This window comes from Rattus norvegicus, chromosome 3 (genome assembly GCF_036323735.1).
Source record: "Rattus norvegicus strain BN/NHsdMcwi chromosome 3, GRCr8, whole genome shotgun sequence".
Taxonomy (NCBI): domain Eukaryota; kingdom Metazoa; phylum Chordata; class Mammalia; order Rodentia; family Muridae; genus Rattus; species Rattus norvegicus.
In genome coordinates this window covers 110096476-110113160 of record NC_086021.1, presented here as the reverse complement: position 1 = coordinate 110113160, position 16685 = coordinate 110096476, and the positions used below count along the sequence as shown (strand labels likewise).

General features: G+C 43.2%; 1 protein-coding gene across 5 annotated transcripts in view; it reads left to right on the top strand.

Moving 5' to 3' along the window:
* Ehf (ets homologous factor) overlaps positions 1 to 16685 on the top strand; it is a 40222-nt gene that overhangs the window by 21831 nt on the left and 1706 nt on the right. The window contains exons 1-8 of one of the 5 annotated variants that reach the window (XM_039104530.2): positions 531 to 682; positions 2224 to 2469; positions 5256 to 5318; positions 7752 to 7820; positions 7923 to 7991; positions 13680 to 13742; positions 14723 to 14918; positions 15006 to 16685. The exon at positions 15006 to 16685 is cut by the window's right edge and continues 1706 nt beyond it. In XM_039104530.2, coding sequence (XP_038960458.1) covers positions 2388 to 2469; positions 5256 to 5318; positions 7752 to 7820; positions 7923 to 7991; positions 13680 to 13742; positions 14723 to 14918; positions 15006 to 15105 — 642 coding nt within the window. In that variant the 5' untranslated portion in view covers positions 531 to 682; positions 2224 to 2387 and the 3' untranslated portion in view covers positions 15106 to 16685. Of the gene's footprint in view, positions 1 to 530; positions 683 to 2223; positions 2470 to 5255; positions 5319 to 7751; positions 7821 to 7922; positions 7992 to 13679; positions 13743 to 14722; positions 14919 to 15005 lie in introns of those variants that run through there. The other 4 variants (XM_006234641.5, NM_001106493.2, XR_005501812.2 and 1 more) reach the window with 4 other exon arrangements.

The window sequence follows — 16685 nt, the reverse complement described above, 5'->3', positions numbered from 1 at the left end:
TTCTTGTCACTCTATAGTCCAGCAGCAGCAGCAGCAGCAGCATGGCAAAGCTTGCTAAGAAAGCAGAAACTCAGGCGCCAGCCCATACCTACTGGATTGGGATTTGCATTTAAGCAGAGTCCCTGGTGATTGCAGTTGTGCTAAAGTTTTAAGTATTTAGCTAGCATGATTTTGAAGGGACAGTTAGGGATACTTTCCTTGTAAATACATTTTCTCACAGAATGCTGTCCCCTGACCAGGGCTCAGTGGTAGCTTCTGGAAATCGGAGTAGTTGTGAACATTCATGAGACGGGATTTGGGTCAATTCCTTACAGTTCTCCTAAGCGGGCACAAGGTAGCTATGCACATGGAACATTAAAACTTATCTCGCTCAGCAGCTTACCACTGCAATGCACTTCACCTCGTCATCCAAATTACCTCACAATGCATGTCTCTACTTCTGCATTATTTGCTCTTCAGTTGAGACGGAATCATATTGGTTATGTAGTAAGCTTCCACTATGGCTCCAGTGGAGTGTTTATGGATATAAGATGAGTAAGATAGGAGTCCATGGCCTTGAACATACAGTTTGCAAAGAAGAACAAGCCAGGGCTAAGAGATCTATAAAGATAAGCAAGACGGGACAGGTGCTGTGGAGAGAAATCACAAGCTCAATTCCCGGAGGTCCAGTTCTCAAAGTCAGGTAGGGAAATGGGGGTGGCTCTGAGTTCAAAAGAAAGGGAACCAGGAGCTCAGCAGCGGTAAAGGGAAGGATAGAAAGGGGCCTGAGGACAGACAGCACAGAAACAAAACTCAGAGGACACAGGTGACTTCAAAAGCAGCTAGCAAAGGGCTGCAGTGCACGGCGCGGCAGTTCTGTATGTTACTTCAGCTCCTGAAGGAACTGAGTGGCAGCCAGGTGTTGGAGCAGCTGCAGTCATCAGCCAGGGGCGAGGAGCCATCACATGGTCAGCAAATGGACTGTGTCACTTCAGGGAAGGGCAAAGCCATCAGAGAAAAGGAAGCTTAACTTAAGGCCCCATTTTTGGTTGTATTTGATGGATCTCAGCTTTTGTCTCTGTACCTTTGTCTCTGTCTCTGTCTTTCTGTGTGTGTGTAAGAGGATATAGAGAGTGGGAGAGAGAATTCTCCTCAGCCCTCTGTATCCCAGGTTTCTACACCTACACACTCATCTAAATCCTATAAAAAATGCATCTGGGGGCTGCAGAGATCACCCATGGCTAAGGTGATTGTTGGGCAAGTATAAAAATCTGAATTGAGAGTTGCCAGGACCCAGGCAGATGTGGTAGATCACATCTGTAATTCCAGCACTGGAAGGCAGGTAGATGGATCACTGTATCTCTGTGGCCAGCCAGTCTAACCAAATCAGTGAGCTCCTGGTTCAGTGAGGAAACCTTATCTCAAAAAATAAGATGGAGGGGCTGGGGATTTAGCTCAGTGGTAGAGCGCTTGCCTAGCAAGTGCAAGGCCCTGGGTTCGGTCCCCAGCTCCGAAAAAAAGAAAAGAAAAAAAAATAAGATGGAGAGCTATACTAAATGCCAGATAGTGACTTCTGGTCTCCACACACCCACTCAATACGCATGTGCATGCACTTGCATATATACAAATACATGTACACACACACACACACACACACACACACACACACTGCATCTGAGCTGAGAAAATACAAAATCTTTTCTTGTCATTATTTTCCAAACAGTGTTAACTATTTACAGAGCATTTACTTTGTTGTGGGGATTGTAGCTACTCTAGAGATTTTAAAATACAGTGGGAAATGTGTAGGTTATATGCAAATATGGCATTATATAAGGGATATTTTTGATATTCATGAGGTGTTCTGGCAAAGTTAATGTATTGCATGGGTACAGTCAGCTAGACAGTAGATGAACTATAACCAACTCTTTCACATTGGTTCTTCTTTGAGGGTAGGGTGGAGAGTGAGTTCAGAGTACTTAAGGTGTTGTGTGTTATCTAGTATTCAGAGATGGACATCACACTAGGAAGAATATGAAAACGTCCTGCCACAACTGGGTAAAACCCTCACATGTTAGGAGCCTGCTATCCAGAGTACAATCTGTATTCAGCTCCCATAGGGATGCTCACAAGGTGTGGGGGCTATGATTATGGTCCCCATCACATTAACTCACAGCCATTCCTTTGTGTCTGAGACCACTCAGGAACAAGCAGAAGCCACTTACTGGATCTTCCCCTATTTTGCAGTTTCCAGTGGTTTTTTTGGAGGCCAGTGGCATGAAATCCACCCTCAGTACTGGACCAAATACCAGGTGTGGGAATGGCTGCAGCACCTCCTGGATACCAACCAGCTGGATGCCAGCTGCATCCCTTTTCAGGAGTTCGACATCAGCGGAGAACACCTGTGTAGCATGAGTCTGCAGGAGTTCACGAGGGCAGCAGGCTCAGCTGGGCAGCTGCTATACAGCAACCTACAGCATCTTAAGTGGAACGGTGAGTAGTACCCAAGAAGAGCAGGGGCTCCACAGCTGGCTGGGTGCCTTCTCAGGAAATTACATTTCCCAGGAAAGGGAAGTAGTAGAGAGAAGAGAGGAGAGGTGCAAAGTCTGGGGTATGCTATGTGTCTAATTCCTTAGAACCATTTATGAAACACTTCTTGTGGCTGCCTTCATTTCCAGAGAGACAGAAGTAGCTGAGTTATCCACAGGATACCTGTCACAGCAAGACAAGATTTTCCTTTACATTATATATATGTGTGTGTGTGTGTGTGTGTGTGTGTGTACACGTGTGTGTATTTATTATATTATAATTGTACACTATACATTATGCATTATGAGTTGTGCATTATTCATTATATACATTATATATTTATATATTTAATTATATATAATTTTATTTGAGGCATTCAAGTATTTTACCTGTGTGTTTGTATCTGTTCTATATGTGTCCCTGGTGTTCATGAACAGATCAGAAGAGGGTGTTGATCTCCTAGAACTGGAATTATGAATGGTTGTGAGCCACAATGTGAATACAGGATACTGAATCTGGATTCTCTACAAGAGCATCAAAGTCCTTTAGCTTCTGAGCCATCTCTCTACTCCCCTTTTATATTTTCTAACAGAGTCTAATATCTTCATTTTTTTAGCCATTCATTGTTAAATATCATTAATAATACAAACAAAATAATTTTTAAAAATAAAAAGATAAAGTTATAAAATTAAAATTAAAAAGTTATAAAATTTTAATTAGAAAAGTTTTTGTCCTGTTAACTTGAGACCCGGTTGGACTTTGTGGTTATAAGCTGGCCTTAAATCTCTCTGCCACTCAGACTGTCCCTGAACTCAAAATCTTTCCAATCTCTTTAATTATCCTTCCAAGTTCTAGGATTACAGGAATGAACTAGCATACCCAACCCAGACCCTGGCTTTTAAAATGGGAGTACAGTGTATTTAAGAAGGCAAGTAGATCTGTGTCTCTGGAAGGGAGAAGGCTAGCCCCACCTCTCCCCCTTTCCTTTAAAGGCATAGAACAGGGGCTAGAGAGGTGGCTCAGCAGTTAAGAGAATGCACTGCTTTTGCAGAGTTGATTCCCCATACCCACAGTAGTGGTTATAAGCTCCTGTAACTTCAGTTTTAGGGGACCCAATACATATGACAAACCACACTGCATCTGTGCTCATGTGCACATACCTACACACAGAGGCACACACAAGGTCATATACAATACAAAATAATAAAAACTAGATATTTAAAAAATAGATCCATAATAAAAATATTTCTGAAAGCAGAATGAATGGGTTGGATACACACAGGTTGTTTCTGTAGTGATTTCTGGACTAGTTCCTAAAACCTCAAGGTTCTCTCTTCACTTCTCACCCTCACACAGAGACCACCTTGCAAATTGTCCATGGTGCAGTGTACACACACACACACACACACACACACACACACACACACACACAGAGAGAGAGAGAGAGAGAGAGAGAGAGAGAGAGAGAGAGAGAGAGATTGAGACTGACCCATTGGAAAGTACGTTTATGTCTCAGCAAAGCTTGTGTTGGACAAGTAACTAGGGCTCAGTAAATGTGAGCTCTAGAGCCCTATGGACAGCCTGACATCAGCAGGGAGTGTGACAATGACACTGGCAGCCATCATGCTATTTTGGATGACCTCATATGGTACCCTGGCATTCTCTTTTCACTCATCTCGTGGTGGTGATTACTCATCTTTGTTTTTTCTAGAATCAAACAAAACAAGGCTCTATTATTTAAATAACCCCCAGGGATCTTTGCAACAAGCAGACATACACTTGAAGAATTAGAAGTACCACTCTAATTATGTACCCTCCTGAGAAGATTTATTCTCACTGAAACCTAAGGCAGGGAGGCCTGGGAGGTCTGGTGGTCATCTTTGAGCTTCTATCACTTGTTTGGTCTTGCTATTCTTACCTGTGAGTGCAAAATGGTAGGAATTTTCAGTCTGGGCTTCTCGTTTGAATTTCTATACATGTTCTATTAGTTTACATTTGTTATGAATATATTTACACTAAAAATCGATTCTTATGGAAAAATGCTGTACCCATTTTAAAGATGGGAGAACTGAAGGTCAGAAATATGAATTATCAGTAATCCCTGTGGGGAAGAAAATCACTACAAACCCATTTACATGTCTGCCTTTATACATCAGAGTCAAAAGGAGTTGCAAACAAAGATGAGGTTATGTGACAGGAACCAGGTGTGTGAGTGCTGAAGGCACAGGTAAAGGGACACCCATGGCATTTTTTCCAGATGCATCTCATAGACGAATCTAATAAAGGTAGGGATGACTGAGTCTAAGATCAAAGACTTAAGTGCTAGAGAAGTTAAAATGCCTTTCTGTGCATCCTCACTTCGATTTCATATGATGTCTTAACGTGAGAAAGTACCATAGAGCTCATGTAAGGGACTCTACCTGCTTTAATCCCCTGAATTTATAGAGGAGATGGAGACTAGACTAGCAGATACCTTACAACTCCTAGTATTGGAGAAGACAGCTTTCTGGTTTATAACAATTTTCAGTTCTACCACCAAAAGATCCCATGTGTGTAGGTGCCCCTGGGCTACTGGGTTTCTGGGGTGAGAGACAGTCCCAGGCTTTGGTGTACTGAGGTTCACCTGGGAGACTTCCACAGGCAAACAAGGAAGGCAGCAAGATGGCAGAAGCTCTTCAAAGGAGCCAGCTCTGTCCTTACTGAAGTGTCAGGTTTTAACTCCGCCTGACTTTCCCATCTGTCCTTCACAGGCCAATGCAGCAGTGACCTTTTCCAGTCTGCACACAATGTCATTGTCAAGACTGAACAAACTGGTGAGTACTGAGAGACTGAATGGAGCCAGCTCAGCCAGGCAGAGCCCTGGGAGAGTCAGGGGAGGGAGAACAGGAGACTGTGGCAGAAGAGGAATCCATGGAGGTCACTTCCTTGCCTCCAATGGGCCACTCTGCTGTAAGCCTTTTCCTTGCCCTTGGGACCAGTGGCCACCAATTTTGTCTCGTGTGTGTGGTGAGCTGCTCTGCTGCCAGCAGTATCTCATGTGTGTCTGCCAGTCATAGCACCATACAGATCCCAGATCAGTAGCCCGGTAAACATAGACTCTACGGTAGGCTTCCTTCCTAGAAAGAGTGAGGCTGGGGTCAGGAAAGCAAGGGAAGAGAAGACAAGTCTTTGTTCTTCTACCTCCATGAGAGTGAACTTCACAAGGAGAGAGCTGCTGTCCTGATGTTGTAGACAGCATAGTGCCTGGGCCCTAGTGAGCTTTCACAGGGACGTTTAAAGGTGACGTTTAGAGGCCAATCCCCATCTCGAGGGTATTTCTATTTGAAAGATCCTGCCCTGGGCTCTAACATTTCATAGTACCTACATACAGTTTAGGTTCCTTTCCTCTGTATCCCAAACTTCACACACACACACACACACACACACACACACACACACACACACACACACACAAAACACAAAAACCAAAACAAAAATAACAACAACAACAGCAACAGAACAAAATAAAACAAAATGAAACAAACAAACAAACAAAACAACACTGCTCCTGGGTCACTCCCTATGACTACATCAGATAGATTATGTGTTGTGTGGGCTGACAAACTTTGCCTCAGGTCTCCCTGAGGGTTGCGTGCCAGTTGCCAAGGACAGAATTTGACCTAGGGGTGAATTTTGAGTCACTTGGCACCAAAATTAGCCCATGCAGTTATTTAACCTTTTATAAGGGCCTGGTCTACTGTCATTAAAGAAAAAAAACTAGCTGCTAAACATGTCAATTAGGCCTTCCGAGGTCGTCCTTCAACTTGGATGCTCTGTGTTTTGTAGGTCTGCCCAAGTTCTGGAGACAGATTATGATTTGGCTTAGAGAATGGCCTTGGCCTTACACATAGCCCCACTGCAAGGGCCAGAGTGATATTGGAGAGGTTCCAAAGAAGCTGATAATCCTCCTTGACCATCCGGACATTCTTGTGAGGCTGGTTTGGAAAAGTTGAGAGCTCCAGGGTGGAGAAGGTCCACCCTGGGAAATGGGGAGAATAGACTCAGAGAGGCCACCCCCCCAAACCTCTTTGGAGGTTGTTTTTCGAGACAACAATAGATGTACAAGGTGACCCAACAAGGACAGAGGGTGTAACCCCAAAACATTGGGCTTGGAGTGTCCAAACACATATCTGTGAGTTCAAATACCAGCTAAATCCCCATGTCATAAACAGGAGGACTTAGCCAGTGAGTCAGGTTTTATACCATTTATGCTTTTAAAAACAAGACAGAGCTCAGCCAGTAGCTTGCTACCTCATCCTCACATGTGGGACCTGGGTATCAGGAAAACCAAAGCAGCCCAGAGTGGGGGCCAAGAACTTGATGCCAGGAAGAAGGTGGGACATCAAGCTCTTGGCCAGCCTAAAAAGAGAATGCTTATATTGGAAGCTGGCCTGGATCTGATGACCGTGTGGGAGTTGGGCTTACTTGGGGTAGGTGGAAGGGAGTTTCCTTCTGATCAGAAAGCTGAAGAGTGTGTCTCACTTGGACTAATTGTTGAGACATGGTGTACAGGAAAAGGAGCAGGGAGTGAGGGGGCGATTTTAGTTTCTCCCAGAGATGAAGCAAAGGCCCACCCATAAAAGCTATTTGTGTGATTTGGTAAAATTTCTTTTCTCCTGAATTTTGAGAATTCTATATCATCCCTTAAGCTACTCGGAGAGAGCCTAGATGGCAGTGGCTGTCACTCAACTTAAGGGGAACTACTCTTCTGAGTTTCACCAGTGAAGGAATTGTGAAAGACTGGCTACATTTTTTTCCTTTTGTGAAAGAAACACATCAATTCCCTAAGAAAGAAGAATGCTCATTAATTCATTATTACACATTTATTCATCTCCAACAAAGTTTTCCCCTCCAGACTAAAATTATCCTGGCGATTATGTGGTAGGATATCAAGCAAGGACAGCCAGGCTGGAGCAATTTCTAGAAAAAAAGAGAATTGGTTTAGGATAGGATTCTACAGCCTGAAATGTAATGAGTGCCGATCACATGGTTAGGACCATAACAAAGCTATTTTCATGATGCTGAGAGAAAAAAGGGAGGATTGACATTGTTACATAGTAGCAGATAATTGAAGTCCAGTCTTTCTTACTCCTCTTCTTGGCTGCCATCCTTTCCCCATACCTTTTAGATGAGCAGCCACCTAGGATGAGACTTCTTCCACCCAGGGATAACAATCGTTGACATTTGCCATTCTCTATCCCTTGTAGATCCTTCCATCATGAACACATGGAAAGAAGAAAACTATCTCTACGATCCCAGCTATGGTAGCACAGTAGGTAACTACCTCCCTGACTCTGAAGGGCCTTTTACACTTTGCCTCAGTGCAGTGTCATCAGGAGGGTCTCTCAACGTCCCTTCTTCCCTTTTGTTTTCTGCAGATCTGTTGGACAGTAAAACCTTCTGCCGGGCTCAGATCTCCATGACAACCTCCAGTCACCTTCCAGTTGGTAAGTTGTCCAGACATGGGCTGGGCTTGCCTTCCACCTGTGCTTACTAATTATCAATAAAACTTACCACCGCTCCACATTTCTACCTCACTGGAGTCTTTCTCATTAAAAAGCTAGGGAAGGAACTGAGTTGTCATCTGCATGAGCAGCTGTTCTTCCCAGCTAGCCACATACCAACAACTATCTGCTCACATTCCTCAGAAGTGTACTCCTGTATCACTCTGCTTCACTAATCTCTTGAGACAACGCTCCTTGGGGTTCTTGGATTTTGAAAATAAATTTGCTTTGGAGATAAACCTGGTAAATTTATTTGTACTTAAATTTGGGAGAAGGCTAGATTTAATTTTCAATTGCATCCCAAACATACATTTTTCAAAGCACTTCTTTTTTTTCCGGAGCTGGGGACCGAACCCAGGGCCTTGCGCTTGCTAGGCAAGTGCTCTACCACTGAGCTAAATCCCCAACCCCCCAAACATACATTTTTGAACTATGTTTGGCTTTAGAGAACTCAAAACACCTACAGACCTATGGGCATAGTCTACAGATACAGTGATTTGGAAGTGTGGACAGCAGCCCTGCACTCGCTGCCTCCTTCCCCTCCCCACAACCCCAACACACACACACTTGAAACCTAATCTTGATGGCTCCTCAGTTCTCTGTCATTAGAGCTGTGTCAACTATATTTGTATTGGGTGTATTGGTTATGACTGGATATGACTAGGGGTTATCCATGATGCTGCATTTGTTAAAGGTTACAACCAGGTTGGCACATTGGGGATGGAGTTTGTGAGAGGGCTTTCAGACAATGGTACATTTATAGGTGTGCTATAAGAATTAGCTGAACAAAGTTTTTGTTTGTTCCTTGCTCTGGTTGTTTCTAGACCTTTTTGGGTCCGTGAAGCTGAGACATCATTTGTAAGGAAAGTGATCTTCAAGAATTGACCCTGGGGGTGGTGTCAGGCTCCTTGCGGTTCCTCTAGTTTAAAAATAAATTTGCTTTGGAGATAATTGGAAATTAGCAGTGTCTATATGAAAGAAAGCATGGACTTAATGACTCTCCACCATCGTTTGATTTAGTTGAGTGTGGGGTCGTTTGAACTGAACTAACCAGAGCTTTTAGTTTAAAGTTTTGTGCAGGTCAGACTCCTTGAATGCGAGAACTGGGAGCATGTCTGGAATTGTGGTTGAGATTTGAAGCAGCCCCCCTCCCAACCCACAAATAGCCCCTAGTGTGTATCCCTTGAAGTATTTTGTATATATTAGGAAGGAAGGCCATATCTGCCACTGTGGAAGAGCCATCCTTCTGGATAATATTCTGTGGCAATGGTTGCCACCTACCTAGAGAAGATTAGCAGCTTCAGGGTTGAGGAAAGCACCCAAGTCACCCTCTCGTTTCCACTCTAACTTCCGGTAGTTGTCATCTTCCTTGTCTTTCCTGTTGGGTCTTTAACACGTGGCAAAAGATGTCAACTAATGATAAAGTTGAACCAACTGCTTCGAGAGCCTCCAGGGTTTTAAAGTTCCCCAGGCTCCTAGGAAGTCACAGCCTTGTCACCTCACATCCAGGTCTTCCTTCCCCTTTCTGTGTCATACATCTTCTAGAATCTCAGACTAGCAGGGGCTCAAGGTAGCAGCTTATGCCTGCATGCTGTAACAGCAGGGAGCTGCCATCTTCTGGATTCATCTCTTATGGTTTTAGATGGTCCTTACAATGAACTTCATGATCTGCTTCTCCACTTCCTGACCACCTCTGTCATCATTTTCACCTGCCTTAGGAACAGGCTAGAAAATGAGACAGATAATCCAAGCCCTCTATCAGAGTTAGTTTCCTTAAAAAAAAAAATCAACTCTGTAGTTGGTGGATTCTTGGAGTTTTAGGTCTGACTAGATATTAATTGCAACCACACACAAGTCAGTTCCTTCCAGAATAATTTAATCTCTACTAGATGGGGCCAGAATGCCCCGAAAGGCCTTTATCATCTGTACTAGTCTTGCCATTTCACATTCCTATAAAATAGGGTGCAGTTAAACATCTTTCTATGTTTTCATGCAAGTTTAAGCTGAGCCGAGGCGAGGCTCTGTGTCAACTGATGGTCTCCTTGATAGTACAGGTGGGGAAGCTAGCTTTGTTTTGATTTTTTTTTATCTGTCCATTCCATAAAATGGCTGCCACCAGTATTCTGATCTGCTCAGTAGTCCCAAAGCCAGTCATGCCAACTCAGGCTTGATGTGTTCATCTACTGACTTGTTGAGCCTCCAGCTAGGGTGGCACAGTCTATTAGAACACCAAAATTTGTATATCCCGTAAAGAAATGGCTCACAGCTGACTCATATGCAAATCCATCTAATCTCTGCTCTCTTGCGAAGTAGCTAGGCTGAAGGCAAAGGCTTCCACTTACACTGCAAACCTGGGGCGTGTAACAGCTTCCACCTGGACCCAAGAATACCTTGACCCCAAGTGTCTGGGAGGGAAACAAGAGAGAGCTAGGCTGGACAACCTCTGTAGAGCCAAGCATTTCATAAAAATGAATCACTTGACCACATGGCTACTTCAGAGGGGTGGGAGCGAGGCAGTTGTATTAAATGAGCTCACAGATCAAAAAAAAGGCTTTAGAGCTCAGGCTGGTAGGGTTTTTGTGATTTCCTCTGCCTATTGGCAAGAGTATCTAAAAGAAACATTCATCTTTTTGCCCAGGATTACTTATTTTCCCCTGTGATGATAGGAATACGTGTATGTGTGTGTGTGTGTGTGTGTGTGTGTGTGTGTGTGTGTAGAATTTCCCTAGTCTTTTAATCTAAAGTCTGTGAACCCCCTGAATGAGCCAGGAATCCCTGAAATGAATAACCAAATTCCATTAGTGTAACATACTTGCATTTTCTGGGGGAGAACATTTATTAAAGATTCCATAACCCCAAAGTGATGGATTCTCTGTCAGGTTGGAACCCCCATGCGTTGACTAAGGCCAGTAGGCCAGAAAAATGTGTGTTTTTCTGAAGTCATCCCTGGCTCAGAAATCATGGCCGTGTTCCCTCCTGGATCTCATTGGAGAAGGAGCTTTGCTTGTGGCCTGCTGGTTAAATGCCATTCTTTGTCTCCAGAACAACGTGGCCCTGTCAGGGTGATGTATCACTGGGAAACCGGGATGGGTGCCAGACCTGTTTTAATGTCATCATGTCCTGGTGGGGTGTTGCAACCTTGCCCTGTGAACTGCAGGGGGCCAAGAGGTGTCCTTTCCAGTTCCGTGTATTGGTCCTTCTGAATTTCAGAGAAAGCCACGCAGGGCCAGGCCCTACTGGCATCCATGCCAGGAGAGAGATTCTTACTCGGAATGGGGAGTTTCTCTTTTGTTTAATTTCTCTTCCCATCCCCCTCATAGCTTTGGGAATGGGGAAGTATGAGGTGCTCGGGGGATCTGATAGATGGAGGGGCCCCCATCAGCACCACACACCAGGAAGTACAGCACCAGGACATAGGAATGATTGCTTTGTTTTCTACTGATGAAGACACTGTGGAAGTGAATGGACTCTTCAGAAGGCATTCAAGAAGTGTGTTCTGTGACCAAATTGCCTCTCTTTAGGAAAGAATTATAAGCAAAGCTTCTGGGATCTGACCATGGATATTTTCGGCCTTACTCTACTTCCAGGATGTTTCTCAAATCCCCTATAGATGCAAACTGTGAATTATAGTAGTGCTAACCTCATACTGTCTTTGTATAAATTATATAATAATATCTATCTCATATCATTATTGTATGAATGACGTGGGATAAACTATGTAAAATGTTCAGTATGGTTCCTGGCACATGGCAAGAACTCAATAATTAGGAGTGATTTTCTTAGCTATTTTATTTTATCTTATCATATCCTTTTAGCTTTTGTGGTGCTAGGAATCAAGCCCTGTACAAGTGCTCAAATGCTGAGCCGTATCTCCAGCCCTCTTAATTACTTTAACTGGAAATAGATGGTTTGTGGTTCATAAACTCTTTTGAATAGTAACTTCCTCTATCAGATGCAAACCTGGCCCCCTCCCTGTGTGCACATTGTTGATGTGTCTAGAATGCTGTTGAAGACCTTGCCAGAGAACCCCTAGACTAGGAAACTGTGCTATAATATCACGAAGAGACACATTTTTCCTTAATTTCTGACTTGTGTTTAGGGATTATTTTATATTAAAATTGGCTAGCTGTTGATTATGGGGCTTAGGGTGAGATCAACAATGGTTTTCACAATACCTGAGGTGCCCTTGTACCTATACAAACACAGACACAGAGAAATAATACACACGGATACACACACACACACACACACACACACACACACACACTATACCATGTGTGTTCTTGGTGTTCCTAGCAGTCAGAAGGGAGTACTGGTCTCCTAGAACTAGAGTTACAGGTAGTTATGAACCATCATGGGGTGCTGAGAACCAAATTCAAGTCCTCTGAAGGAGCAACAAGTGCTTTTAACTGCTGAGTCATCTCTCCAGCTCTGCCTCCTTTAATTGATCCATAAGAACATATTTATGGGCCATGAGATGACAGCTCACCGATATCGCTACCTCTTAAATGTTCATCATCTGACTACTGGGAACCTTGGGACTTCTTGGTTCTGGTTCTTTGTAAGCTATGTAATAAATCACCATGCATTATATTTTCATCCTACTGGCTAGTAGAACAATAGACCTTGTTCTTCCAGAGTAACTACATTTTGTGAAGCCTCATCAGTCTCCTGCTATCCCTCTCATCTCCTCTTGATCTCTAGCCTTCGTTGTTCAACTTTGGTTTCACTGGGATTAAACATTTCAACCTGTCATCTATCTATCTATCTATCTATCTATCTATCTATCTATCTATCTATCTACACCTGAGAACATGTTTTTCTGGATTTTTTTTCAGACAAATTTTTATATCAGAGTGCTGTCTCTGTCTCTTCCTCCATGGAGACAGTGAAAGAATTACCATAAAGAGTCATTTGTTAAACTAATCCGTGTTTCCATAGTCTACCATGGCCTTCTGTGCTGAGCTCAGGCCCTTCAATGGCCCCTTTGTCAAGGTGATTAAAATGTAACTTTGCATGCCAAAAAATGGCAGTCCTCTGGCTTAAAAGTTATCCTTCTTTGTTATAAGTGTTTACATTTTTGTATTATATTATAAAAACATCCTTTAGATGACCTAAATCTTTCCATGGCTTACTGTTTCTCTCAGAATAAAGCAAAAGAGAGTTCTTTCAAAAATTCCTATAAGGCATTAGTGGTCAGACTTCAGTTCCCATCTTTCTGCCCCTTGTTCATATCCACACTGGCTTCTTTCTGTCCTGTGCAAAGACTTAGTGCTCAGTGACCCCAGGCACTCTGTACCTACTTTCCTCATTTATACAAAGCTTGTCCCAGGTTCTCTGCCTGGCCAACTCCCCCACATTCCTCAAGTCCCTTTATCACAGAATTCTCTCTGTCTGATGATGATGATGATGGTGACGAACAATAATAATATAATGATATATACATTTTGATCCCCATTTTTTATTCTGCATTATTTTTCTCCATAGCATTTATTCTCTGTTTCGGTTCTGCCACACAGCCCAACGGTGCTGGCACACAGTGGGTATTCAGTGAATGTTGGCTAGGTGTGTGGACGAGAATGATACTTGTAGGAGATATGTAAACTGAGGTGTTCTTACTTCTCCCCTTAGCAGAGTCACCTGATATGAAAAAGGAACAAGACCACCCTGTAAAGTCCCACACCAAAAAGCACAGTAAGTCCCCTGGCCATCCTTTTACCTCTAAATGGGACTTGTTTTCTAGCAAAGTGACTTTCTGTATGGCTGTTTCTGAAAGTGGAGCTTCTGGGAGATTTCTCTAAAATTAGGATACTAAGTGGATAAGAACTTATGGGCAGGAGGCTAAAGGTTTCCCTTTGTCCAGGAAAGAAACAGGGTGACAGAGGAACAAGATTTAAAGGAGTGGCTGAGGTACAACCCTCTTTCTTGTCCTAAGACTTGGCTCTTTGAATATTCAACTCTGCTCTGTGGGAGTTGGATTTTCCCTGGGGATAAAACCTTATAAACATATATGGACTATCAGAGACTAGGATAGAGGGGCACAGAGAAGTGTCAGGACATCTTTATTCTCTGTTCTCCAGCTTATGCCATAAAAGTGAACTCATATAGTCCCGCAAGTGGCACAGGGGAGGGGTGGTGACATAAATCTCCTGAAAGTAAATCAAATTCCAGGAGCTGCCTAGTTTTCAGGTTGGTTCTCCTGACCCCTGTGTGATAACCTTCTCTCACAATGTTTTCGGAGTTAAGACTCGAGTGCTCTAGTGATGTTATTTGGTTGATGTACAGCCGTGAGGTTGGAGTAACGTAACCAAATGAGGTGCTAGGTAAATGACTGAAGGCTGCTGTCTGAAATGAAGCCCAGGCTATTTGGGAACAATAATTAGAAGCAACCAAGCCTAAATTACATGGTTAACAGCGATTCTTTAGTCTTGGCTTTACTAATAGTCAATTGTGTGACATTGGTTAAATCACTGAGATTTGCCACTCCACAACTGTATTAGTTGCTCATTCTAAAAGGACTATTTGGTGGTTCTGTATTTCAAGGCAGAGGCTGTCACCCCACATTCTCTCTCTCTCTCTCTCTCTCTCTCTCTCTCTCTCTCTCTCTCTCTCTCTCTCTCTCCAGTTCACTGATTTGCGCCATTGCTAAGCCATTGTCACTTGCTTTCTATCAGATCCAAGAGGCACTCACTTATGGGAGTTCATCCGAGACATTCTCCTGAGCCCAGACAAGAACCCAGGGCTGATCAAATGGGAAGACCGTTCAGAAGGCATCTTCAGGTTCCTGAAGTCAGAAGCTGTGGCTCAGCTGTGGGGGAAAAAGAAGAATAATAGTAGTATGACGTATGAGAAGCTCAGCCGGGCCATGAGGTGAGCAGCTTCATGTTCTTCTAATGCCTAGGCCAAGAGTTGCCCTGCTCAGGCTGAATGGCCACCTTACCCATTTCCTTCTTACAGATATTACTACAAACGAGAAATCCTAGAACGTGTGGACGGACGACGGCTGGTCTATAAGTTTGGGAAGAACGCTCGTGGATGGAGAGAAAATGAGAACTGATGCTGCCAACCCTTGGGATACAAACCAAAACACAGCAAAATGGATTATGATCAATGAAGAACTGGACGTAAATATTTCAAAGACTACTTTTCTGTGATATTTATGTACCATGAAGGGACAAAGAAAATATACTTCTGACGGGAAGAAGGAACACTACAGTTGATAAAAAAAATATTTTGTTACTTTGAAGTATGTCCTATGTGGGGAAGAAATGTACACAGTTTTCTGTGAACTATGACACTGTATGTGGTTGTGATTTGCTGTTGCCTCTTTGTGATGTTCTTTTCTACCCTGAGAACAACAGGGCCTATAGCCTTGTGCTTCTTGCTAAGAGGAAGGGACAGGAAATGAAGGCATTAAATGTTTTGAAATGTAAAATGATTTAGGGGGAAAAAAGGCAATGTGTTCTCTGCACATAAGCCTCCATGTGACCTCCTCAAGAGAAATGAGATTGGATAGGTAGGACGAAGTCCAGGGTCTCAGAGGGATGGGAACAACCTAAGAGATGCTGGACAGTTTAACTTGAATTAGGAGATAGTGAGGAGAGAGTGGGAACTTTGACAATCCAGAGTGGCCGATAATCATGGCATGATCCCAGGACTGGGAATGTTTAAATAACTGAGAATGTCGGTGGGAGGAGAGTTTACCCTCATTCATGGACAATGTTCATGTAACCTCTTGACCCTTGAGTGGTTGGTTAAAAAAATCAGTTCACCACCTGTGGTCACTTCTAGCTATTTAGAGTTCAGCCCAAATATTGAAAAATAAGTGAGACAGGAAGATGGTGGCCTGGAAATGACCGATGAACATGCTCTTATAGCTCTGTAGTTCAAGGTTTCTCCATGGGTACAGTTGACATTTGGGGCTGGGTCATTCTTTGTGCTGAGGGTTGTAGGGGGGCATTGTAAAATGTGTAGTGATATCCATGACCTCCATTAGCATTTTGTAACTATGACAGTCCAAAGTATTTCCAGATACTGTCAAATGTCTCTAGAAGGACAAAAGTACCCTTGAGCAAGAACCACGAATTGAACCAGTTGATATAAAGGTATTCAGTCTCAGAACAGAGAGACCTGCAGCAGCTTCTAATCCCTAGAATAAAACAAAAGCAAGACCTTGAAGTCAATATATTGTTATTTTTTAAAATAGTAGGGACAGTAGGATGAGATAGACTGGGGAGATTCTTTTTAGAGCTCCATGTGAGAGCCAAAGTCAGATAAATGCAGTGATATATGTGAAGTGCAAGACAAGATGTTTACACCGAGAATGCAGTTATTACATAAGGAAATGCCAAGAGACGAATCTATGGATGTCTCTCTATGATGTGCCTCTGTGTGTGTGTGTGTGTGTGTGTGTGTGTGTGTGTGTGTGTGTGTGTGTGTGAAGTTACTAGAGGTCTCTGTCAGTTTTCTCTCTGCTTTTCTTTCCCTGGCTTTGGTCTAGGATGGCCAGATCTTTTTCTGAGTTCAGTTTCTCTTATTCCTGTAACTGGATTTAACTCTACTTCATCATGGAGATATTCTTGTCAGAGAGTGGGTAAATCTGGAGAGGACCGGTGGGAACAGTTCTACAGATAAATA